Genomic DNA, 26,898 nt, shown 5'->3' on the forward strand with positions numbered 1-26,898 from the left:
TACTATCTTCCCAACTGTAAAGGAAATAGCTTGTAAAACACAATCCCAGTAATGCCAACATTTTCTACCAGTTCGTAAGGGCATTAAACAGAGTAACCTACAAAAGGATTTCTGGTTTGACTTTTGGACTCACAAAATAACAAGGCATTTCCATAGCATAATCTCTCCCAGCCAATTTTCAACCCTTCAGCTGTCTTTAGGTGTGCTAAACTGAATGAAACAAGAGTCAAAGCTCAGCTCTGAAGTGCAAGTAACAAAATCATCATGTGCAGACCAAAGTAACAGTGTCCTGGAAATGTGTGTGGCTTCCCATCACCTCACCCTCCTGCTGAAGAGCACATCACAGGGTGTCTGGCAGCACTCCCCAGCCTTTCAGCCTTTCAGGCTGAGTCACACAAAACCCCCTGTACTTCCCATCACTCAGAAATCACAGAGCTGCCTGGTGGCACTGGAACCACCTTTGGACTCAGTCCTTTGGTTCCCACAGGTGGTGCTGTAAACAGCATCTGTAAAGATTTCAGTAACTGGGAAAATTTAGAACATGAGAATTTTTTTCATAATCAAAACAAAGCAAAACTTTAAATTTTTGCAGTTCTCCATAATAGAGAATGATACCTCTTCTCAGATTAAACACATATAAGAATGAAGAATACAGATGTGTTTCGATGTGGCCAAATCCAGAGGTTCTTAAATTACTTCGTATTATTCCAGTGTGCATTTAAAAGGACCCTCCCTGCCAAATCTCCAGGGAGACATGGGACAACTTAACAGGCCAGGCCTCTTATGAGTGTTTTGTGCAGTCAGAGTAAGGTTGAAGCTGCCACAGCAAAGCAGAAGTTGCCATCACTGACATCCTGACCAAACTGCTTTCAGTTAATACAGACTGTATTGCATTGTGCACTGAATTATGTTCTCAGACTTAAATTATGCCATACATCATTCTGTTATGACTTTGCAAGCAGAAAAGGAGAATACACATTTACAATTACTGTCACCTCAAAATACATTAGGAGTCTCTTTTCTCAAACTGCTGTAGCTGTTGCTTCTCCTGCCATTAACACTGAAAAGCTGTATCAGAAGAACCTTCCTCCAAGGGCTACCCACAACTTCTGAGAGTCAGTCTAATTGTATAGATATTGAACTTTTATCCTTTTTTGTATGTGTGCATATAGTCCTTTAACTCTGAATTTTGTTCCTGTCACTGATATTTATGTGTCCAGGAGCATTTACAGAACACATCAGTGTGAATTTAATTATGTGAATCTAATTCCTTCCTGGGTATCATTTGACTCCTACTCATCCCATTTTACTGAACCATCCAGTCCCTTGCTATGGCAAATGTCTTTCTCCTCTTGTGCTTAGTTAGTTATGCTTCCTTCCCAACAACTCACCTTCCCTTTCAGCTGGCACATTTTCTCTCAGGTGAAGTAAGTCAGTTCTTCCTCCAGAAGCCATTCTCTTCTTTCATCTTTTATTCATGGTCATATTCCATGGGTCAGCTTCTCCGTCAGAGATCTGTCCATCTTCATTTCAGTTATATCCTAAGCATCCTGAGATATTTTCTACAACCTTGTTCTGTTCCATTCTTCTGACTTTAACAAAAATCAGCATTCACACTTCTATCTGTGACAATCTTCCATATGCTTTGATAGGCAAATATTCAAGCATGAGTGGTTTTTATTTCATACTTAAAAGAAGAAACACACATCCTACAATTTCTACAACCTGTCATCATTGTATATGGAGGTCACATCCCTTACTTCTTCAGAAACACTACTTCACCATTTCCTCTCCTTTATATTTACTATAATGGGAAGGAAGAATAAAATCTCAATCTCTTGTGTCCACTTTTCTCACAACAAATCTGTGCAAGCAGTTTCCTTTCCTTGCTGCCTTCTTGGCTTTTACAAAAGTTTGCCAAGATCAGCCTTGCACCTTCAGATTACTTCAGCAGGTTAACTGATCATCAGCAACAACAAAACACACAAATTGCACACTCAGTTGAAAGGATTAGCAAACAGCCCTCAAAATCTGCCACTTGCCAACTGAAAACCACAAGATTCTTCAAATGGGAGTTAAGCAAACTACAGAGCATCTGCATATGTTCTGTCTGTTCTTTCCCATTTCTCCCAATGGAAGAAAGAGATGCCTCATAGTCACCAAAAACAAATACAAGGCAACACCTCCTAATGCTCTATATTCACTGTCCTAACCAGCTGGATAGATGTATTCACTGCTTCTGTTGAGTTGAAGAAGTACTGAAAGATTTTTGTTCCTCAGAGTAGACTGGGAAGGAGATGCTGTTACTCAAAGAAAGAGTCAATAAATGAGAGGAATGAAGCTGAGGCAGTTGGCCAAGAAACTGCCAGAGTCCTATTCTTATTTCTACCAAAGATAACAGATTCTGATCTTCTAGCAGGTGGGCATGAAGCAACTTTCTCTTACATTTCTTCCTCACAAAAGACACCACTTTCAGCAGAAAGGGCTGTCTCTGCCTTTTCAACCTGCTGAGTCAGAACAAAGGTTTCTACTTGACCTATCATGGGAAAAGCTCTAAGAGCCCCTTGCTTTCAGTCAAAAGACAAAAGGAGGCACTAGAAAACGGTGAACTATCCATTCTTCTTCTACTACTACTACTAGTACATTCTACTACTAAAATACCCATTTCATAGTGTGCAAAGTGAAGCTAGGCTTTGTTTTCCAGGTTCCAACAATATCCTTCAGTACAGGCAGGAATTATGCCCATCAAGTACCTTAAGTACTGCTACCCTTCCTTAGAAATGAGAAGAGATAGAAACTGGAAGTTTCTCACACGAAGGACCACACAGTAACACGAGTCCTCCCACACACTTCACTTCAGATTACCAAAGCTGTAACCAACACAGCACAGCTTCTGCTTGAGGAAAGAGGTTGATGAAAAGAACCAAGAATGTCTCCTACCTTATGAGGTTTTATTAATGCAAAATGAAAGAGTACTGTAGAGAAACAGGATAAACCAGGTGCCTTGAATTGCCAGTGAGTGGGTGTGAGTCCACCTGTGTCTGATTAGGACAGGCCCCTATTGGGCATGAGCAAGACCAGGGGGCCAATAAAGGTGGGACACACACCCACAGAGGGAAGCTCAGCTCACTCTGGTGTGAGGCATGGAGAGGCCAGCAGCTCGTTGAGCCTCTGGGGCATGACAGGCTCTTCCCACTACACTTCTACCCTGGAAGCGCTGTGTGGTGGCTGGAGTCCTGGAAGAGACCAGCAGCTCGTCCAGCAGCTCGTCCAGCAGCTCGTCCAGCAGCTCGTCCAGCAGCTCGTCCAGCAGCTCGTCCAGCAGCTCGTCCAGCAGCTCGTCCAGCAGCTCGTCCAGCAGCTCGTCCAGCAGCTCGTTGAGCTTCAGGAGCAAGAATGGCTCCTCCCACTACATTTGGTGGAGAATGCGGGCACCATACAGACATCTAAAGAAGCAGCAGTGTGAGGAGCTGGCAACAAGAGCATTCTCCCTGATTTGAAAAAAGTGCCTGGGCTAACATTCTCCCTGAAAGGTATGACCAGCAAGCTCTTTGGATTGGAAACCCCTGAACAGAGGGAAGCCAAGATAAGGGTCCTCTCTTTGGAAACCCCTGAGCAGAGGGAAGGAAGCCAGGAGGATGGAATCCCATGGTATGGAGTCCCACGGAGGAACCAGAAACCCATGAGGAACCAGAAATCTCTTTGGAAACCCCTGAGCAAAGGGAAGCCAAGATAAGGATTCTCTCTTTGGGAGCCCCTGAGCAGAGGGAAGCCAAGAGAAGAGCAGATACAGGAGGGAGAAGAACAACTCAAAAGGTAGAGACTTTGTGAAAAAGTGCCTGGGCTGACATTGAACGGTTGCCTGAGAAGCTTGGGTTAAATCCCGTAAGTTATAAGTGTATGTATGTGTAAAAAATCCTGTATGTATGTGTAAAAATCCTGTAGTGTGTCAGTAGAAAAAAATGTGTATGTGTCAGCAGAATAAAATGTGTATGTCTAAATCCTGTGTATTTTTGTGTAAAAAATTCTGTGTGTAAAAATCCTGTACTCGGTGCCCCCTCGATGCTCTTAGCTGAGTGTCCCGCGGGGCCCAAAGAAAAATCCTGTATGTCTGTGTTCTGTAATCAGTGTTAAAATGTTTGTAAGCTAGGGCAAACAGGGAAAGCTTTGCTGTAAGAGAAAAAAAAAAAGGGGGGGGGAAATGTAGAGAAACAGGATAAACCAGGTGCCTTGAATTGCCAGTGAGTGGGTGTGAGTCCACCTGTGCCTGATTAGGACAGGCCCCTATTGGGCATGAGCAAGACCAGGGGGCCAATAAAGGTGGGACACACACCCACAGAGAGAGAGCTCAGCTCACTCTGGTGTGAGGCATGGAGAGGCCAGCAGCTCGTCGAGCCTCTGGGGCATGACAGGCTCTTCCCGCTACACTTCTACCCTGGAAGCGCTGTGTGGTGGCTGGAGTCCTGGAAGAGACCAGCAGCTCGTCGAGCTTCAGGAGCAAGAATGCCTCCTCCCGCTACAGAGTACCAAGGAGCAGACAGCTTTACACTCATGTACCCAGTGAGACTTTATGAGAAGTGAGTTTTCTGTTGCCTATTTAAACACCCTCATCTGTATCAAGCTGCTGTTAATCAGCAGTCATTATCTTTCTGGCACTGAGCAGAGCCCTGTCCAACATGCTAAACAAAAACTTTGATCTTAAATGAAAATATGGTATTTAAAAATGAAGCATATTAGATCACCTTGAATAAGAACCAGAAATACCACCTAGCTGCATCCAGCAGCATCTACTGCAACAATTAAAAACCAGGCACATGACACTTAATATGAGATATGAAAAGAGAGATTTAGGGCTGCCTATAGAATGAATCACAGAGGTTCCAAGCTGTAGAAACCATAAATACTAATCACTAAAATCCTCATAATGAACAGGGACCCTCAAGAAGTCCTCATCCTTATAATGTACAGCAAATGAGTTGAGGTGGGACTCAACCTACCTACAGGCTTGATCTGATGCTCTTCTACACAGAAAATACACAAATTCTGCTTCTCTGCCACTTCAGTCACCAGTGTAGTCTTTTCAGGTCCTACCTGCTGAGTTTTAATAAAATTTTCTGTACGTCTAATAAAGCTTTTCAAATTATAGAACCACTACACCTGAGGGAATTCTACTTTTATTTTTCCACAATCATGGAATGTTAGGGGTTGGAAGGGACCCCTGGAGATCAACCCCCCCGACAAAGGAGGATCACCTAGGGCACATCACACAGAAATGCATCCAGATAGATCTTGAAAGTCTCTAGAGAAGGAAACTCTACAGCCTCTCTGGGCAGCCTGCTCCAACACACTTAACTCATGACACCTTATTCTCCACATAGCCCTGGTACTTCTACAAGTAAGGTTTGAAATACTCTGTAAAGATAAACTTTGGTTTTGTTACAGCAGAATATTTGGAAACAACATTTATTTTGCAGACTTGTAGGTTACAATCAGGTAGAAATGACAAGGAGAAAATTAGATATTACACGTTTGAAGCTAATTTTAACAAAATGAACATCCCTAAATCCCAAACTTCCTGGTTGTCACATGTATGCTATAGCTTTTAATATAACTTGTGAACACCTTATAACCGTACAGAGCTACTGACAGAGAAAACTGCAGTATCAGATCTGAATTTGCTCTGTGATTTGACTGCACTTGTGACATTTGAAAGATGATACCCTGCCTCAAATAATTGGTGATTAAAATAATCACTACTGAAACAAATTCTTCTCAAATATGTCCTACCTAACTGACACTCAAAACCAGAAATAGAACCTTCTTTTTTCTCTGAATTAAGTCTTAAGAAAGCAAAAACAGGAAAAAAAAATTAAATTACAATTACTTAGATTTTTTTCCAAAATTTCTGCATGTCTTCATGACTATGATGAGCTGTGTTACTTTCAGAAAAATCCAGAATCACTCCATTTGCACTGAGTGAAAGTTTGAAGGCTAACTAGATTTTGAAAGAAAAAATACTCACTGAGAAAAGACCATTCTCCTACGCTGCAATTACTGATACTTTATTAGATTTAGCACTGAAGGTCATCTAAAAGTACTTACCTTTTGTTTTGGAAAGACTTTTGGAATAGAAATCAGTCTGTTGCTATGTGACTGGTTTCCAGGCACTAATTCCACTCACTTCTTTGGGGAAACAATGAGTTCTTCTGTTTCTGCAAATGCTGTTTATATTAAGTAAATCCATGTATGTCCACATCAGACAATATACTGTGAACCAGTAATGAAAAAATGCATTTGCAAAAACCAGCACATAATACAGTGACCTCTCTCAACTCCTATCTGGAGAAATTGATGCATCATGTACATGACAGATTGCTGGCATTACATTTTCTGGCTGTTGACTTGGAGGAATACCAACTTCTATGAACTATACTTGATCCATTCGATTTATTTTGTGAATAAACACATAGAGCTTCCTCCTTTTCTTAGCATGTTTGAAGGACTTAGACATATCAAAAGTGACAAGTGTCAGTGGAAATACTATAAAAAGTTGAAGTTTTCAGTGAATACTGATCACTGCTCCTCAAGAACAAACCAAGGATGAATTCATAAAATGTTTTTTCCTACAAGTTTTTTTTTACATTACTACTTCTTGCTCTCTTTTATAAAAAGTCTCTTATACTCTGTCCTTTCAGCATCTGTTATGACTCACTTGTTGAAGTTCAGACAAATAAAGGTAATTTAAAACTCAGTACAATAGGACGAAGTCCATTCAAGCTAAATTTAAAGATCTCATTGCCCTGTTTTTTCACCAGTCCTTAACCAAACAATCTGAAGTGAATCAAACCCTTATTTGATTTATTCAGATAATAAACAACTCCCTGAGAAAGAGCCCAAAATTCATTAATATCTGTTGAATTTTAAAGAACTTAAAGGAAATTATGTAATCTTGTAATGTAATTAGCATCCAGGAAAATAAAACAGTAAACATCAACTTTCACTATTAAGCTTTCCACTTAAGAAGATCTTGGTTTAAATAAATGCAGAAGAAAACTTAAAACTGCATATTGTAAATAAGGAACAAAAAAAGTCAGAAAACATGCATATAAGAGTTAATCTGCTTATTTACTAAGGACCAAGCATTTATTACAGCATACAGCATCTTTTTTTAAAAAAGCATGTTCTCCAAGCTCAATTTCTCTGGGGGAAAAAAAAATACATGAATGCCACAAAGAAGGAAGAAGGATTAGCAAGAAACCTGGGATTAGACTTTTGGGGTAACGTAAGATGTAAGCAGCAAAAGGGGGTTTATTTTGTTTATTTTTTGTGGGGGATGATACAACAGTCTGGGCTATGAGGACTGCATCTCCTGGCAACACTGTGGTGCTGCACACATCCTCAGGGTATGTGATGAAGCAACATTACTCTGCAGCCTTCTGGTCCAAAACCAGGCTGTGTGTGCTCCTGGGAACTACTGACCAAACTCACCTACAAAATTATATACCCACAGACACACACTAAAGAACATTATTGAAGTTACAAAACCACTCACTCAAGTATTAAAGCAAAGAACTTGATTTGCACGTGAAAAGTAATCCGGTTCTGACCATATGTGGTGTAATTTAATGTTTATTACACAAATCCATGCACTTTCTCTATGGGTATGGGTCTGTGTAGTCAAAGAAGCCATACTCTCTGCTTCATTTCCTGTACAAGTTGAAAGGTCTCATGGCAGTAAGATACAGAGAAGGCAAAGGACCATCTCACTGCTAAAACTGCTTACTTGTCTGTCCTGAAGAGCCAGGCTCTGTGTTTGCCTCTACTGAAGGATCCCACCTGGAGGATTCAGGGAAGGAAGCTGTTCTCCATAAACTGCACTTCCCTTATTTTCTCTGTTACATGATTAGAGATTTTGGGGACCTGACATGTGGAAGATAGGAAAGTATAATATAACCAACCAATATTCCAAAGAGTTCAAATACCAGGGAAAAGGCTCTAACAATCAGTGGACACTTTACATGTTGATTGCATCTGTGTTTCAGTCCCTCATTCATGAAATGCAGGAAAAAATGATAATACCTTGCAGCCTTATACTTGTAAAAATAAATGTCCACTCATCATGAAAACCCCAAATGATAGCCACTATGACAAAACTAATCCTGAGGTTCTTTCACTAAACCAAGTATTGGTAGACTTTCCTGGCTTATTTAAACTTTTTACATGGCATAGGAAAATCAGTACATCAGTTTCTTGTTTTACAGAATCATAAAATCATAGAATGGTTTGGGTTGGAAGAGGCCTTAAAGATCACCTAGTTCCAACCCCCCTAAATGGGCAGGGACACCACTAGACCAGGTTGCTCAAAGCCTCATCAAACCTGGCCTTGAACACTTCCAGAGAGAGGGCATCCTTAAAGAGGAAGGCACCTTCCTTCTCTATAGGGCTTTCACGAGAACAAAAATATGCTTGAGGGACTCAGACACATACTGTGGTGATGTGGGATATACTCAAATAAGAAGCACAGTCAAGTGGACCCCAAGGTACTAAATGAAGTTTAAAGATTTCAGGATCAGAAATTTAATCTGAAAATGTGCCCATATTTTCTCCACCAAATTTTTCTCTTGATTCTTTTTGTGAGTCTTTGGCATTATTTTGCACTTTTAGTGCTACAAAATTGCATAAGGCATGCACTGAATGTTTTCTCAGTGTTCACATCTAATATCTGATACTCATTAGGCTATAACTCCTGCCAGCAAGTGAAGAAGGTTGCTCTGCATTGAGCAGATGGACATGAGCAGGGTTCAGGAATGTGCATGAAGGTACAAGAGATTATAGCATAATGGCCAAACCATTCCAGTTGGGCTGAATCCTTTCTCCTGTCATTGGCAGGTTTGGTACACACTCTTGAATAGTTCTCCCTGAGAAGCAATGATGTTTGCTTCCATCAAACATTACAGTTGCACCATATATAGATATACTGCATAAAAATTAATAATAATTAAAAAATACATATAGTAAACTACTTATACCACTTACTAGACTAGCTGGGGAACATAGTATCTTTATTCCTCCAAAGTCCTCAAGCTCAAAAAAACCCATACTCTGTTCAGAAAATCTCTCAGGGTGACATGTTGGGCACCTCTACTATCTCCATTGACTCCCTAATGAACTCTCTTTACAGTTGCATGAAGCATTCCCACAGTGACCTTGGGAAGCCAGAGCTGGGCTGGCTGCAGCCACCCACCCAGAGTGGCATTCACAAGAGCTGGGGGCAGGACTGAACGTTTCTCCAGGACCCGGAGAGGGCTTTGAAGAACTCCGCACGTTTCCACGAACTTGAAATAACCTCAGATACAAAGTTTCTGCCTCCCACCTATGAGCCCCGGTGCCTTTAAGCCCATAAATAGGCTGCCCCGCGGGCAACTCGAGTTGGTTTCCACTCTGGCGGCCAACCGGGGAGCGGGGCTGCCACCGGGGCCGGCTGAAAGCAGCCTCCGCACAACCTCCGCTTCGGCACAACCCACGGGGCCCCTTCCCACCACACACCCTTTACCTGGAGCAGGTGGTGGGCCGCCCGGTAGCCGAGCTTTGGGCCTCCTTGCACGCCGGGAGGCAGCCGCCCCGTGCCGTAGCCGTGCCAGGCCACCACGTAGGGGTTGTCCATGGTCACCCAGTAGCGCACCTGCCCGCCGAAGTGCCGGAAGCAGAGCTCGGCGTAGTCACTGAAAAGCTGGGGCAGGACCGGGCTGGCCCAGCCGCCGAAGGCGTCCTGCAGGCCCTGCGGCAGGTCCCAGTGGTAGAGGGTGACGACGGGCTCGATGCCCAGCTCCCGCAGGCGGTCCAGCAGCCGGCGGTAATGGGCCAGCCCGACGGGGTTCGGGGGACCCGTGCCGTTGGGCAGCAGCCGGGCCCAGGACAGCGAGAAGCGGTAGTGGGAGACCCCCAGGCGCCGCAGCCCCTCGGCGTCGCGGAAGAGGTTGTTGTAGCTGTCGCTGGCCACGTCGCCGCCCGCCGGTCCCGGGGAGTGTGAGCCCGGCGGCGTGGCCGGGCGGTGGGTGAAGGTGTCCCAGACGGAGGCTCCTTTGCCGCCCTGGCGCCAGCCGCCCTCCGTCTGGTAAGCGGCGCTGCCCGCTCCCCAGAGGAAGCCGTCGGGGAAAGTGTCGTGGAGGAAGAGCTGGTCCTGCGGGTAGGGCAGCCGGGCGAAGCGGGACCAGGTACCTGCGCCCTGCCCCGGCGCCCCGAGCAGCGGCCGCCCCAGCACCAGCAGCAGCAGCAGCACCGGCAGCGGCAGCAGCGGCGCGATGGGGACCATGCTCCCGGCGGGGCTCCGCGACGGCGGCTCCCTCCTCCCAGCCCCCCGCCGCCCCGTTTTATCTCACCCCCCTCCTCCTTTCCACCCCCCACCTCCGCCCCGGTGGGCACGGCTATTAATAATTACCTCGGATCTGCCGTCTGCATCCTTCCCGCTCGATTCCCTCGGGGAGAGCTGCCTTCAGGGGCGGGATTCAGGTGGTGAGACGGGGCGGGAGGGCAAGAGAAGGTTGCAGCCAGGAGGGGGCTACTCGGGGGCGAGGTAAACCCTGCCTCACCTCGGGGTCTCCTCTGTAGCCCCTGGCCCCTCAGGGCAGAGATCCCTGTCAGCGGGCAGCAGAGGCGGCCTCTGCAGCCCTCCGCCGGCTCTTCCGGGCCCCCGCACCTCCCCGCGGTTTCCGTGGTCCCCTCTGAGTCGGGACCCTCTCTCCTGCCCTGCACCCTGTTACCGAAACGAAGGAGTCCAGGGAGAGACTCGACGTCCGGATCCGTCCCCTCTGAGGAGCTGCGCGGAGCCCCGAGCTGCCGTCCGGGAGCCCCGGAGGCCGTCGGAGCTGAGGGGAGGGAGTGGTCCATGGAGGGAAAAGGTCGCGGAAATAGATAAATTTAAAAATAAATACATAGATAAATATAAATAAATAAAAATAATTGTTTCCTTTGTGCTGTCTTGGCAAGAGACATCACATCTGAAACCTCTCACATAATAGTAATTCAAGAGAAACCCGTGTTCCAAGGACATCATACACTCATCCCCCACACTTCCCCAGTAATTCACGGACAGTCACCTCTTAGTAACAGCACTTTTCTTTTCTGGAGTAGGAGGTTGGTGTATTTGGCTGTTTACTACATGCAAAACAAGTTCCAATTAGAAATTCCTCACAGATCTTTATGGGGAGGAAGCAAACTGAGTGAAGTTTGAATATTGGTTTATATGTTGTGGGTGTGATTAGTGGACATCTCACTACAGGTCTCAGGCTGCTGCTTTAGGAGTCTCCTTCAGACAAAGAAGCAGGGTGGTGAAGCAAGAACTGGCTCAACACATTGCAAAAACCTGGTATTCAGTTGTGTGGACTCTAACATGAGTTGGGACATCTATGAACAAGACACACCTACCAGACAGGCTGCAAAGGACAGGGAGATGTTCCCAGGAGATAAAGTTGTTTTTTAACTACAGAAAAAAAGGCATTTAGTTAATTTAATTTTATATTTAGAAAATAAATGTCCTCAAGGGAAAATTACAGGTACTCACCAAAAATGGATTTGATTTACGTGCCAACTGTGAGTTGCTGAAGGCTTTCTCTAGAACACACAACCTCACAGGTGCAGGAAGGGCATTTGTTTTGCATGTTTCTAGAACATCCAACTTTCACCTTCTCTGCACTGATTAGGTTTGGTTCCAGGCATGGCTTTGTGGTGTTTTTACAGTAAACAGCAAAGATCTAGAGTCCAGGATTATGGTTAGTCTTCCATTAGTGGTGATTAATTTATTTCCATGTTAGAGGGATGAAGCTCTGAGCAGCTCAGGGGAACAATGAGACCCCTCCCCTAAAGGTGGAAATTTGTGGGATGGGAGTTGGGGAAGGCAGGCCTAGCACTGGGGATGGTCATTGGCTGACAGGAGTTTGCTGTACAGTCTGACAAGCTGCTGAAATTAGATTACAGTCTAAGGAAATGACAACTTGAGCTGCAGCAACAGAGCTTGGTGTTAGCATCACCTGGTAGTGACTTGAAGAAGCTGAGATCAGTTGTTAGCAGTGCTGCAGCCATTCCTGTGCCAGGCATGAATAGCCAGGCTCCACTTCAGCACTGACCTAATTTCAGTGGAAGTGCAATGCCCTCACTGGAGCTGACTGCCTAAGGACTCTGAAAATCAGGATGGAGACACATGACTCAGAAATACTTTAGCTTAAAACAGGGTATTAGTGATGCTAAGTCCTTTGCTTATGTTTGAGGAAAAACTTGATTTGGGATCTGGGGATGCAAGTGATTTAAAAATATATTTTGATACATTTTCTTTTCATTTCCTAATTTTTAACTAAAACCTATTTAAACTTCAGCAGCACCTATAAATAGCCAGTTAACTGAAACTTCTTCATTAGGAGCTCATTTCTTCCAGAGCCTCTCAACAGTCAGAGGGAAAAAAGAGCCTTATGCTGTCAGTGTAGGTCAGTCTAGCTAAGATCTTTGCCAACTTCTGGAGGTGGCTGCCTTCTCCAACAACTATCCAGAAAGTCTACAGTGACTGGTCCTGAAGTAAGCAGCCTATGTTTGAGGGACAAGATCTACCCATAAGATTCTGGCACAAAGCTGTCACTTTACCTGTGAATCTATCGGATGAAAAAGTTGTTTGTTTGGGGTTTTTTTAGTGTAAATGTCAGAAAATATGCACTGTGGCCTCTACCTGGTTTGTTTTCTTTCTTAAAGAGAAACTTGGTTTTAAGTTTTAGGACAACACAACCACTCATTGCTCTGAGCCAGTATTTTTTTTTTTCCTAACAGACAGTGTAACAAACTCTGTGCAATATTAACCATGGAGAAAGGTCAGCCAAGCACTTGCAGACATCTGGGTCTCCCTCACTGCTCCTTGGGTTCGGAGCACAGCTCCACGGTGTCTGTGCTGCTGAACAAGCACACTTTCAACTCTGCCCTGGGTCAGCAAATCAGGATTAACCTTTCAGCCTCTTTGTTTTGGTGACTACTGAACATCCAATTTTCCATAATATGTATATAAGTGTCTGTATAATTTTCATTAGGCTGTGCTGATATTTCCATTGCTAGCTGTGTGTTCACTAAATGCAATCAAGTTCAAGAATATTCTGGCTGGAATTTTCTGTTTCTACCCCAGTGAAGCCGAATCTTTGGGACACCTAATTTTAGATTTATCTAACAGCTTTCTCAGAGGTCACATCATGAACTGATTTCAGAGAGAAAACCCCTTCCTCATTTTAAAATCTCCTCAGAAGGGCTTGCAACATTACATTGGTAGCATCTGTGCCCCTCACTGTGGCAGAACAAGTGGTCTCAGTGCCTAAAACAGCCATCTTCTGTTTTAGTGCCCCTTCTCTGTTCACAAGTACATTTCCAAACATATACAGGCATAGTGTCAGTTGAAAAAAGCTTTCTGTAACAGATTTACACTCTCAGCTTTTCATCTTAAGAAACCAAAGTGCTCGCTACCAGCTAAAAAAAAAAAATCACCACCTAAATTATACTTGAGCATTTTCTCTACTGCTTCCATCACTGCATGAGAATGCTGCTTCTTCATTCTTTCTGTTAAATGCAAGCTGCTAAGCTGTCCAATTTTACTTGCACCTGCTGATGAATAGCTGTTTCCAGCAGAAAGCTGTGCAACACCGTTCTAGATTTACCTTCTTCATCCCTCCCAGAACATCCCAGTTTACCAGGAAAATAAGCTCTTCCTCAATTTTCTCAAAGAAGTTGCAAGCCCGATTTTCTCAGAAAAATGCAGCCTACCATACCTATTCCTTCTTTCTCTCTTGATCACACTAGTTACAATGCATTCACTGTACATTCAGAATGAGTTTAAAGAGAATTTGTAACTGACTTTACTGAAAAGAGAAGCACAGTGTCGTCAGGTCCACAATATGCCTGCTGGTGTAATGAATTATGTAGCACTGAGGAACATTTGGCAAGATGTCAAATCCTCCTCTGTCCCATCCATAAGTACTACATCATTCTCATCTCTACTTTTGAGTAGTTGCAAAGGATGGTGAAGAACCTGAATTACCTTTTTTTTTTTAATCCTGGGGGCTCTATTCACTTCACGTTTCAAGTGTGGTAAATTATTTTCATCACATAAAGGGCTCCGGGTTCTTCTCCTCTGTTCTCTGTTCTCCTCTGTTCTGTGTGTTCTCTGTAGGATCTAATGGGAAATTAGAAATTAGAAATCTAAACTGCAGTTGTTTTCTCTTCACTGTTTTGTAACTTTGTCTCCAAGAAGTAGGCAAATCTTGAACATCCCCTTGCCAGAAAAGTCTAATTCCAAAATGACATTTTTTTTACTAAAAAGGTGACAGAGAGTAATAAGGCAAGCCTAGAAATTTGTGTTTTTATTCACATAAAAGGGCAGGGATGACAGTTGCTTTTGTAGCCTAGGAGGGGACATGTGATGTCTGGGTGCTTCCCTGAGATAAGAGTTTGTAGGTGATCCTCCTGTCTTCAAAAGTGCCTTCTGAATTGGTGAAAGAAAGGATGGGCAAAGACAGAAAGGGAAAGAAGTTGTCTCTTTCCTAAGAAGGAAGATAGTGAAAAGGCTGATACAGCCTCACTCTTCCTGTCCTGTGCAGAGGACATGGAGTTGGCTGGACAGAAGGGTCCAGTGTTGAGGAAGAACAGTCAGAAGTACTGGAGAGAGGACAGGAGGGTGCTCCTTGTCAGCTCCAGCCATGCAGCTCATGAGCCACAAGTTTCAACACTGTTTCACAGAATCATAGAATCATCCAGGTTGGAAAGGACCTCTGAAATCATCAAGTCCAACCCTTGATCCACTGCCACTGTGGTTACCAGACCATGGCACTGAGTGCCACATCCAGTCTCTTTTTAAATATCTCCAGGGACAGAGAATCCACTACTTCCCTGGGCAGCCCATTCCAGTGCCTTATCACCCTCTCTGTAAAGAATTTCTTCCTTATATCCAACCTAAACCTCCCCCGGCAGAGCTTAAGACCATGCCTCACTGATTGCTGCCTGGAAGAAGAGACCGACCCCCCCCTGACCACCCTCTACTCTCAGGGAGTTGTAGAGAGTGATGAGATCTCCCCTGAGCCTCCTCTTCCCCAGACTAAACACCCCAGAGAAAAAGGAACCAAAAGCAGGGACCAAAACCTGAGTCCAATGGTTGAAGAAATAGGCTTGACTGCTCCAAATTTGCTGAGCCTGTGTGAACATGTGAAGGTCCAGGATAGTTATGGGCCAAACAGGGAGTTTCCTAATGAATTTTGGTACTTTTAGGGTAGAAAATCTTGGAAAACAGAGGGACTGGATCATTCACAGGTGTGAAATAGATTTAGCAATTTAGATGAGATCAAGACAGACTGTACCTCAACCCTAAGATTGCATCCCTGTGAAAATCCCAGGTTTTGGTCTCTCAAAATAAGGAGCAGAAAAATAATTTCTACTGTTCTTACTTCTATTTTAATTTCTCTTTGTGATTCACTGTTATAATTTGAAACCAGTTTTATTCAGTCTCCATAGAATGACTGGAAAGCTTGGATCCTGTGGTTCAGTCTAGAGCTGACAGCACTCTAGAGGCACATATGGTGACTTTTCATACGCAGTCATCCTATCTCTTCAGTTCAGGCACAGCTGAAGCATTTCCTGTCACTCTTCAAATTCCTACTATTTTAAAAACTCTGGCAAAATGCCACATCTTCTATGAATAGAAAGATCCACAGAGGCTTAAATGAAGAAATAAAAAGCACTACTATTAGAAAATGAAAATGCAGTGCTGAGTTTTATGTACACGAAAGCTGAATTTGTTATGCATTAAATTCAGACAGGGAAGAATATCCTGAAAATTTACTTCTGTCATCATATCTTTAGATTACTTTTTGTGGTAAATTGGTAAGAATTACACCCACTAAAATCAAGCACAGGACAAGTTACTGCTTGCTGAATCTGGATTTCAATCAGCAGCTGAATGACACCTCAGGTCAGATATTTATTTCGTGTTGATTTCAGCTCCTGCCAATTTTGGTCTCCTTTACTGCCAGGCAAAGGCTGGCTCACCAAGAAGTATGATTAGAGTTTTAAGAACTATTGCAGTGTGTTAGAGTATTTTAAACTGAACTGAGCTAAAACTTTGTAAATTAGTCATTTAAACTACATGGCACTCTGTGGCTGCCTCACTAAATGTACAGGCAACCACAGCTGCAAACACATAAACATATTTCAGGGCTACAGGCTTATAATGCACTTTAATAAACACAACTACTATATTACAAAAAATTAATTTTGAGTGAATAGCAAAAACTCAGTCTCTGTACCATTTGAGGTGTGTAATATTGAAATTAAATTTATGGTCAACTGAAAAGCCATTTAGTCTTTTATTGCTGTGTCATACTCACATAAATGTACTTGGGAGCTATCCCTAGATAATCTAGCAAGGTTTTACTCTTCTGTTTCCAAGACTGGCTCAAAACTATTGAGAAGACAAGATATGTATTACCAAAGCAGTAAGTATGCACAGTCTAGGGTCTGCTTCTTCAAATACAGTTGAGGAGTTGAACCAGATTAGGCTGAGATAGAGTATGCTGCAATAGTACAGTCTTGGAAAGCAGGCATTTCTCATTTACAAAAGGAAAAATAAAAAATCTTGAGTATTATTGCACTGCACCTCTGAGGCATGAAAGCTTAGTGGCATGGCCAGTAGCTTTGCATTAAGCAACTCTTTACAACTGCTATCCAGAAGAATTGGTGCCTGACTTCAAAAACTGAAAGTCAGATAATTTCCATAGTAAGGTTTGAGTTCTTTTATAGTGGATTTTTTTCTGTACTTTTCCTGCAATTTTCCTGAATACTGTTTGAAGGAATAGCTTTATGCCTCTCACACTGCAAAGTGGCAGTCACTATCCTGTAGGTTCTGGGGAAATGCTAGTCTGGGGGATGTCAGGATCACCTTGGTGGAAGACGTAGTTGGTTCCTGCAGTGCTTGTCACAAACCCCCCAAATATCAAGAGTTATAAAAGCAAGGGGCAGACCTTTGCAAAAATTATCTGGTTTGAAGACTTCTATAATTGATAAAACTGATGAACTAAGGGTGGGACTTAAGCTGTGGATTAAGGTTCTTAAATATAGTTGTCTGCTTGTGGGTTTTTCTATGTAAACTGAAAAACTAATTCAGTAGCTTAAACACAGGCAACTTTTATCATTGTAGACACTCTGGTGTACTCTGTCAGACCTCTGGCTCCCAATTCACGAACCTGGCACTTCCATCTTAATGTGCTGGGGGCTCCAGGGCATCATAACTAAATTGAGCCCATGATAGTTCAAGGAGATCCAACCAATGTAATATATGCAACCAGAGGGTGATTCAGCTCATCCTAAGATAAGAACCAAGGAGGGACTCATGCATGTGTAGTTCCATCTCCAGCAGCCCCTGGTCTGGCACATCTGAATGGGATTTGCTGATATGGTGCAGAGGGTCAATTTCAGCTGCCCCTATATAGTTGACATGGCTTTTAGGTGTGTACCCTGCCCCTTCTCCACTTAATATTTTAACACAATGCATGTATCCTGTAGATCCTGTCTTATATCTGTCAGCTTGAGGCAGATGACATGGTGACCCTATGGCATGACACAGTGGTGGGCAAATGATAACATCTACTTTCCTATAGGCACTTGAATGTGGAAAATCTACATACTCTTGTAATAGCAGCTGGAAATCAAACAGGACCCTTTCATACACTTAGAATGGTATTCCATGCCTTTTATAAGGATGTGAATCCTGTCCATAGTGCCTTTTCACAGTCTGCCGTGGTCAAACCTCTGTGGGTCTGGCATCATTCAGTTCTTACTGAGGGCACTTAGATGCCTGAACCTCAAAGTGAATCTCACCCTACAAGTACTCTGACAAAAATTTTTATTTTAATACCATTAATAACTTTTTAATAAATCATACATTTCCTACCATAGTTAATATAAGGTCTTGCTTTACCCACATCTGAAAACACAGGAGGTTTAATTTTTTGAGAAATAAGGAGCCCTTTTCTTCTTTAGGATGAAGTTAAAGCCAGGATAGTATTTGTTCACCATCAAAATGGTAGTGCTGCTTCCTGAGCAGAAGACAGACAGTTACATGTTTCAGGCTTATTGCCCTCTTTAAGTGATGGATGCACAAACTCTTCTTTAAACCAAAACAGCAGGGGAAATCATAGAGCTGTATGTGCTACCACTAACTTCAGTTCTGGGAGATTAAGTGTTTATGAAGCTATTTTGATTTTTCCCAAAGTCATTGATTAGAATTCCAGCAGCTAATCTGGCTCACCCCACCTTGCTGTATCTGCTGCAAATCAAAGAAGGTTGAACAAGGTAGTAAGGAAGGAGGAGTTATGCAGCAATTATAGTGTCACAGGGATGAAGCAACGCATGTTGGCACATTAATGTTTTAGTTCTAGTCATCCAGCAAATAATTTTGGAAAATATAAACATTGGTGGGATTCTAAGAAAAAAAAAATGTTTGGTATTTCTGCTCAATGTCTATGAGGAAGGTCAGAAACTGTGGCTGAAGGAGATATTGATTAAGCTTCGATAGATGTATATTTGAGCAATATGTAAGAAAGTTAAACAGACATTCTCTGAAACTGTCAGGCCTATAGAAAGGCTATCCACTATTTGGCAGAATCATAGGACCATAGAATCATTGAATCTTAGAATGGTTTGTGTTGGAAGGGACCTTGAAGTTCATCTAAGTCAATGGGCAGAGACACCTCCCACTAGACCAGGTTGCTCAAAGCCTCATCCAACCTGGACTCCAGCACTTCCAGGAGTGAAGCATCCACAACCTCCCTGGGCAACCTGTTCTGTTATCTCAGCACCCTCACAGTAAAGAATTTCTTCCTAATGTCTGACCTAAATCTATCCTCTTGCAGTTCAAACCCATGGTCCCATTACACCATGTCTTAATGAAAAGTCCCTCCCCAGCTTTCATTAGGTGCTTTCCTCAGGCACTAGAAGGTGGCAGTAAGGTCTTCCCAGAGCCTTCTCTTCCCCAGGCTGAACAGCTCCAACTCTCTCAGCCTGTCCTCACAGGAGAGGTGGTGCAGCCCTCTTGGCCATCTTTTGGGTCCTCCTCTGGACTCACTCCAGTAGTTCCATGTCCTTCCTGTGTTGGGAGCTCCAGAACTGGACTTAATAGTCCAGGTGGGTTCTCACAAGAATGAAATAAAGGGGGACAATCACCTCCCTTAAACTGCTGGTAGAAGCACCTGAAGTAAATCTTTTCCAAGCCTAAATCTTTGATTTACAATGTTTTTTTATATGTGCCCAGAACATAACCCATGCAAAAATTCAGCTTGAAAAAAATACATTGTAGGCCACCTAATTACACTCAAATGCATTCATTGTGGGAAGAATGAATCCCCTTCCCAGCAGAGTGTTTGTATTCTTCATCTAAACTGATTTTTCTCTTTAATTGCAGAAAGCTTCCTTTGGAGCAAAAGAATCTTTCATATACACACAGTAAGGCAGTCCCACCCACAGAGAGGAAAAGCAGACCCCTGGCATTATGCAACATGTTTCATAGGAGGCAGCAGTCAGTGAGTTTTAGATCTATTGATATTTTAGAAATATACCACAGTCAGGCAGCATCAAGCAATTCCTTTCTTTTTTCCATCCTTTTGGATGAAAAAAGGACTCTTGGCAGGGAGAGTAGAGGAGAAACAATATTTACCAGACCAGTTTCTCTGTTAGGTACCAAGGGTTGCTACTGAGTGAGCTACACTACACATTTTGGATCATTCTGTCACAAAGGTTCATTTGGGCAACTGATGGTCACAAAGGCTGATGTGTCGTTTTTCTCCCTGAATTCTGTAACTGAGTTACAGATACCAAGAAAAGTTAATTTTGTAAATTTTTTTATTAACTTAGCATTTAAATTCCTGTAGGCCTGACTTTCAGCTGACAGGAAATTCAATGAAAGGAAGGCATCTGTATCCATCTCCCTTTATTACTTCTATCCAGTTCAAATCAATTTTTAACTTAAAAAATTGGAAATTTTGAGGATGATGATCTACTGATGCATCTACTTATTTTTCATGCCTTTCTTTTTATTGCTTTCTGAGTCTCCTTGCTGTGTGCACTGGCTTTTCTGGATGTCCCGTTACAGTGGTTGTGTTCTAAAGACAGAGTATCAGCCCCTGCAGTGTGCAAGACTTGCCTTAGCATGTTTGCTATTATTTTTTTTTTCGGCAGGACAGCAGTTGTTTCCAGAGGATCACAAATGAATGGCAGAAAATAATGATTTCTCGAAGTGTGGCAGGTATCTCTGAAAAAAGCTCAGCAAAATTTCATGCCACAGGGAAATGGTGCTTCCTAAGGCTAAGGGCATCCTCCAGGCCCAGTTCACAGCTGTCGGTGTAGTCAGCACAGTCAGACCCCAAGGTCAGTGAGTCGAGTCTCCGGGGGCTGCAGCACTGCATTTCTCTCTTAAAAATGCTGACAGGCTTGACTTGCTGGAAAAGGCTCCTCCTGGTTTATTGTCTTCAAGCCATGCCCCTTGCTCACACATGACCCAGCCGGTGAGGCGTTTAGCATTTGCCTGTAACAAGGTGTTGACACAACCCTCTGTAGCCTCCCTGGGGCTATCACAAAGTGTTTTCATTTCTAACTCCTCTTTTACAGTGATCACAAAAAATCAGGTATCTCATTTCACACCTATCATTGCTCAGCTGCATCCTGCCTTGCTCCCCTTCCTCACCTAAGTCCCAGGCTTAACACAATCCTTTCTTTTACTCATCTTATGAGGAGCATCCCACTCCACAGCAGCATCTCTCACATGCTTTTATATTCTTGCTTTAGCTTATGTTGAAGATTTGCATTTTGTTCTCAATTCACTTCCCAGGCTTCCTTTGGCCAGTGTTTGATCAGACCCATAGATAAGCAGTACTGAATGGTGCTGCAGAGTGGCATCTTTAAACAGCAAATGTCAGCTAAATACCTATGGACAAGTTCTTGTAGAAAAGGTACCAAAGCTCTTCACTGTGTCTTTTATCACCTTCATCTGCATCATAATAAAGCTGTGTAAAAAAAGTGAAGCCTTTTAGTAAAGCCTGTTTAACACACTATGGAACAGCAGTATTGATAAAAGCTCTAGTATGGTATCCTCCTGGTTTTGGCTGGGGCAGAGTTAATTTTCTTCTTATAGCTAATATGGGGCTATGTTTTGGATTTATGCTGAATATAGTGTTGATAATGCAGAGATGGTTTTGTGACTGCTAATATAATATACATAGTCTAAAGGAACGGTGTAGAAACCGCCATGGTTACCACATCTCAGACAAGTTTACAAACACTGTTCAACCTCTCACTTCTCAGAATGTTTCATGAACATCAACAAGATAGTGAAGCAATGCAATGTGTACACACATGGGTGACATATTTCTAAACACTGATGATAAAACTGGTGCTAAGTGGTGATAATTTGAGATTACCACCATAGAGAAGAGCAGTGCTTTTTTTTTATTTCATGGTTAGATTTGCAAAGCTTAGCTTCAAATTCTCTCACACAAGAGAGAATTTGTTTTTAAATCCCCAAAACTTAACAATAATTTGGGGTTTAGCATCCTGTCTCTCATTATTATTAATGGTTTAATTTATTCTTTAAAATCCCTAATTTATGACCATCTTGACCTAGATCTTTACCTAGAATCAAAGTTTTTCTTTGTGCTCTGTGGGAAGAAGGGAAAGTAAAGGCATCATCAATGTGGATGTGAAGCTTTGAAAAGGGATTAGAGGAACTACAATAATACAAGTTGTTGTGGTGGTTATCAGAATCTTCCAACAGAAGGTTGTCTTCAGAGCTCCAGACCCTGATATTGCTACAGAAAGGACCTCATGAAATACCTGAGTTCAGAAAATTACTTAAAAAACCAATTCAGCTGGGTGGGGCACAACTTTAGATAAATGACTGATGAAAGTTTTTGTAAATTAGCCTTTCTTGCTGGTAAAGATAAATTAAACCCCAAGATATTATTAGGGTGATTTTATCTCAGTATGTGTGTCATCCAAATGGCATTTTATAGGTTAGGTTGGGAATTTTCCAACAGAAAGCATTTTTGGTCAGAAAATAGAGCTTTATCAAAACCACAGTATTTTACAGGTATGTACATACCAGCTTTGATACAAATGTATTTTGCATATCAAAAAGAGCTGGAGAAGTCAAAGTCACAACAGCCTTCTGGCTTGGCACACTTATCTGGATGTGGGAAGCCAAGACCTGAGATTTCTGGATGTGCATGACTGCTTGAAGACTTGAAGATCTCTCTTCTACCTGCAAGAAAAGTACTGATTCCACCCAGCTGTGCTGGCATGAGTTGGGTTTCATCTGTAAATAAGAGAAAGAGAAAATAAGACTTGCTCTGCATCCCATTGGTCACAACTCACAGATGCAGTGCAGTTGCCAGAGACATCCAGTGTGATAAGAGCAGTGACACATGTGAGAGGAAACCAAGGTTCATGTCTCTGGTGGGAGTACAGCAGAGCAGATTCAAACACTGATCTGCCTTCTTCCATTTGATAGCTGATTGTGTTTTGTGACTGCAAGTAGCCACAGGATGGATGGAAAAAACATGTGGCAGCAGGAGAAGTATTTCATATTTCAAAGGACTGACTGACCATGAAAGTACAGACACATTCTGGAGAAATACCATATCAAACTGTAAAAATAGGAGGCTTTTGTCTTTACGTATTTTATCTCTTGACAGGAGTGCAGTCATTTCAGAATTTCTCCAGGTATTCCAAATTGTTAAATAAACATCCCATTGCAATAAAAAAACATGCTGCAGAAAGACAATAAACATGACTTGCTTAACAACTGTGGTATTTCTTATGACCAGGCACAAGAGTAGGCAGCACAACCTAAGTATCAATGCATCATACTCAAAGGGTAGAGCAAGCTGTAAGTCACAGAGCTGTAACTCTTTGATTTTTCATGTCTGTTTGCAATGTAACCTCCTCCTCTTGAAAAATGCATACAGCCAGTAGGCAATTAAATATGAAATTTGTCAGGGAAAGTTTACTTTAAAAATGAAGGTTTTTACTTTAAAAATGTGGTGGAGAAGGGTCTTCCACGCATGCATTTAGTGCTGCAAAAATGCCTTTTTAATAATACTTCCATACAAAAACAGTTGCTAAGTTTATGCTTTGTTCCCCATTAGATCCCCTGATGACAGATGTGATTTTTGTACATTGGAACACCTGATCTTCACATTAATTTCTTTAAGCTTACTACTTCGTATTAGCTGAAAGCCCATTCATCCCCCATTCTTCCTGCAACATTTATAATTGGTTTTTCTGCTTGGTTTCTGCCTGATTAAGGTAGAAGGTGCAGGGTTCACTATGAAGCAAAGCAAGAACACTTTCCAAATATTTCCTGTCCAGCTCTCATTTTTATACACATGAATGGTCTTTTCAGACATACTATATTTTTTATATGAGATACTGTCATAGATAAAGCTGTTAATATTTTTTTTCCTCGTGGCATTTTAGATTAAAATTCCAATTACAAATGTCTTTAAGTATATTAAAAGTTGTTATTTTAGAGTCAATTGCTTACCATGCCTGATAGGTTACTTTGAAAACACTATTTGCTGTCTTTCAAAATATAATATACAGGTCTTCCACAATCATGTAACATGTTTGTAATATTCATTAATCATTACCAAGCATCTTGCAACTTTTTTTTTTTTTTTTGCTAAACCTCTTTGAGTGTAGAGAATGATGTTTTTCTATTTAATATTTCTTCTCATCAAGCAGACAGCAAGTTTTTGACTTTTTTTTTTTAACTGGTGCATCTTCTTTCTGCCTTCTGAACTGTGACTGATGAAACACACCCCTCCCCCTAGCTACTACACAGATTATAGATTCTTTCATTCTTACTTGTATATACTTAAAGAGTTAAATTATATACAAATCTTGTCCTGAGCCTTGTCCCAGGCATGTGCTTCATCCCAGTGTCTTCATCACTAATGTACCCTCAACGGATAATTACAAGAGCGTCAGGAGGTCGACCACATTAGGTGATGCCAGTTGTTTTTTAGCTACAGAGGCTGAAGTACAGAGAGCTGGATTTGGTTTTTAAAACCATTTGTGCTTTGCCTTATCTTGTGTTTGACAGTTTCTTAAGTGACCAGCTACTTCCAATTGGGATTTCACCTCCAGAGTCGTTTGCTAGATGGGATGAAGTGGAACCACACCCTGAGCTCAGCTCAGCCTCTGGTCATGTAGTGGGGTCCTGCAATGTCCTGCTGAGTGTAGTGGTGTGGGAGGGAGATTTTCTCCAGCACAATAAGACTGAGGAGAGGATGCATCTGCCAGAGGGATGTGGCCAGCAGCAGCTTTCTCTGACACACTTCTGGTCCTCTGCTGGACAATGACTGCAACAGTACTGTAAGCACATCTGAACCATTTTGATCAGCTGAATGTGGGATATCATATTCACTTCTATCTGGTGATTAATCCCTGCTGATTAAAGTCCCTATTTTCAAAAGAAAATAAGATTTCCTTTGCTTAGAGTGCTATGTATGCTGCTCTGTGCTCTATATTCTGAGAGCTCCAAAGCAATATTTCACTGAACGGGAAGAGCTGGGCTTAAAAATTATCTCATTTGCATGAATAGTGCACCCTACTTGTAAAAATATATTTTACTTCCTTCTTTCCTTTGCTGATATGTTTTATTTGCATGATATTAGAAATGATGGCTCAAAAAAAGATGAGGTTTTTTGCAGTGCAATCTTCAGTGTGGACATCCTGGGAAATATATTCCTGAAATTTCTCTTTCATCTTTCAAAAACTGTTGGTTTGTTGTTTTTTTTGTGGGTTGGTTCGTTGTTATTTTTTATGTCAGCATGTCTGGAAGAGTCATGTAACTACCACTGAATGGCACAGTCGGGGAAACTATATTCTCCAGAGGCAATAAAAGTTACTGTATTTTATTTCCTATTTTCTGCAGAGGAAATTACTTTTAAAAGCCTCCTACGGCTTTGCAAGGAATAAAAAAAAAAAGAAGATAAATTAGTTTCTGCAAATTGTACACTATTTCCATTCTTTCCAAATTCCTCTAAAACATAGTTTAGAAGATATTTTACCTGTACTGTTGATTAGCCTCATGCCTCTGGTAATTACTTGGACTGTATGAAAGGTAAAAGATTGCTTAGCTTGGATTCATGGTAACTCTTCAAAGTCTAGACTCTGTCTATTTAGTACATATCAGCTTTATGAGAATCCATAAAGCTTTTCTCTTACATTTCATGAACTGTAGAGATAAAGTCACCTTCTCATACAAAACAGGTATATCCTTTGAAAAGAGCTGTTTGAAAACCCTGTAAAAGAAAGGTCTCCCCCCACCTCTCCATGCCATGCATTTATTATACTTGTGAGGGGTAGATTTTCAAGGTATTGCTCTCCATCTGTATTTGAAGAATTAATCAGCAGCTTTAGATGGATTCCATTTTCTTTGGCTCATCACACAGAAAGTGTTTAAGGCCAGCTGTCAAATTCACTTTTCTTTCACTCAGGCTAGATAAAGAGAGCTTGAGATTTTCTTGCTGGCCTCGCAGAAGACTGAATCAGCATATGAAAACACTGAGGTTTTTCAAGAATTAGACTGTTTTCTCCATGCTATGAAATGCATGTGAGATTTGGAGAGTTGCTGAATTTTTATCTTGCCAATCTGTTCTTGTATGAGTTCTCATAAAGCTATTAAAACTCATGCTCCAGGAGAAAGTGTCTTGGTATTAGCACTGTCCATTTTCACAGCACTACTGATGTACTAGAGAAGACAATATCTGTCATGCAATTTATTTTCAATCTGACATATGATTTTTCTTATTTATAAGAAAAATGAGGCCACATGTGGCAGGAATGTGCAACCATTCTGATGTTTTCCACATCTCCTTTTTACCTTCTGGCCAGTACAGAGATGTTGACACTGTTCCTGTTCACCCTTCAGCAATTCAAGTCTCTGGCTGTTGTTTCTCAGTTCTCAGAATCATGTCATGTTATTTAGATTGGATAGTAGGAAAAATTTATTCACTGAAAGGGTTGTCAAGCATTGGAACAGGCTGCCCATCCTTGGAGGTATTTAAAAGATGTTTAGGTGTGGTGTTTAGGGTCATGGTTTAGTGGTGGACTTGGCAAGTGTTAGGTTAATGGTTGGACTTGATGGCTTCAAAGGTCTTTTCCAACCAAAGCAATGCTCTGATTCTATTTTCCCCTGTGCCAAGCCAGACAAAGTATGAGGTAGAGCTGGAAAGGCTCTTGAAGAGATTTGTGCTGATTTAAGTCCATCTCTTGTTGAAAGGTTATACAAGCTCAATTCCTAACATCAATTTGTCTGACCTATTTTTAAAAACATCCAGTAATAGACACTTGGAAACCTCCTATTTACCAGTGCTCACTATCCTTATCATTAGGACATGCATTAAAGGCCTTTGATTCAGCTTAATTCCATTAATTTTCTATTAGCCTTAATTTTTTATTAACCTGTCTGTTTTCTTCTCTTGGTTAAAAAAAAATAATAAAAACCCCTTGGATATTTTTTTTTTAAGTACAGTGTCAGGAACTGATTTCTACCAGCTCAACTCTAAGTGCCAAGTGGAGCAGGGGGACTATTTTAACTGGCCTATATTTAAGGCTCCTATTTATATGTCTCCTTATGATGTCTGCCTTTTTTGCATGATGCTGATTCATGTTCTTCATCTCATCCTCTGGGATTCTCAGATCACTTTCTGCAGAGCTGCTGCCAAATCAGTCATCTCCCTTCCTGCATTTGCTCCAAGTCAGATGTGCCTGCCTCTGCTGAACTGAATTGGCAGAGATGGGAAAGGTCAGATGGTTTTCACACATTTGTCA

The 26,898-nt window shown here is 41.9% G+C and overlaps 1 protein-coding gene across 1 annotated transcript in view; it reads right to left on the minus strand.

Annotated features, from left to right (window-relative positions):
- KL (klotho) overlaps positions 1–10,887 on the minus strand; it is a 48,431-nt gene extending 37,544 nt beyond the window's left edge. Inside the window, exons 1-2 of the mRNA XM_030460818.1 lie at positions 10,590–10,887; positions 9,554–10,374 (exon numbers count right to left, since the gene is read on the minus strand). Of these exons, the coding sequence (XP_030316678.1) occupies positions 9,554–10,374; positions 10,590–10,887 (1,119 nt within the window). The remainder of the gene's footprint in view (positions 1–9,553; positions 10,375–10,589) is intronic.
- Between the last annotated feature and the right edge of the window lie 16,011 nt (positions 10,888–26,898).

The sequence above is a fragment of the Calypte anna genome, chromosome 1, assembly GCF_003957555.1.
Source record: "Calypte anna isolate BGI_N300 chromosome 1, bCalAnn1_v1.p, whole genome shotgun sequence".
Taxonomy (NCBI): domain Eukaryota; kingdom Metazoa; phylum Chordata; class Aves; order Apodiformes; family Trochilidae; genus Calypte; species Calypte anna.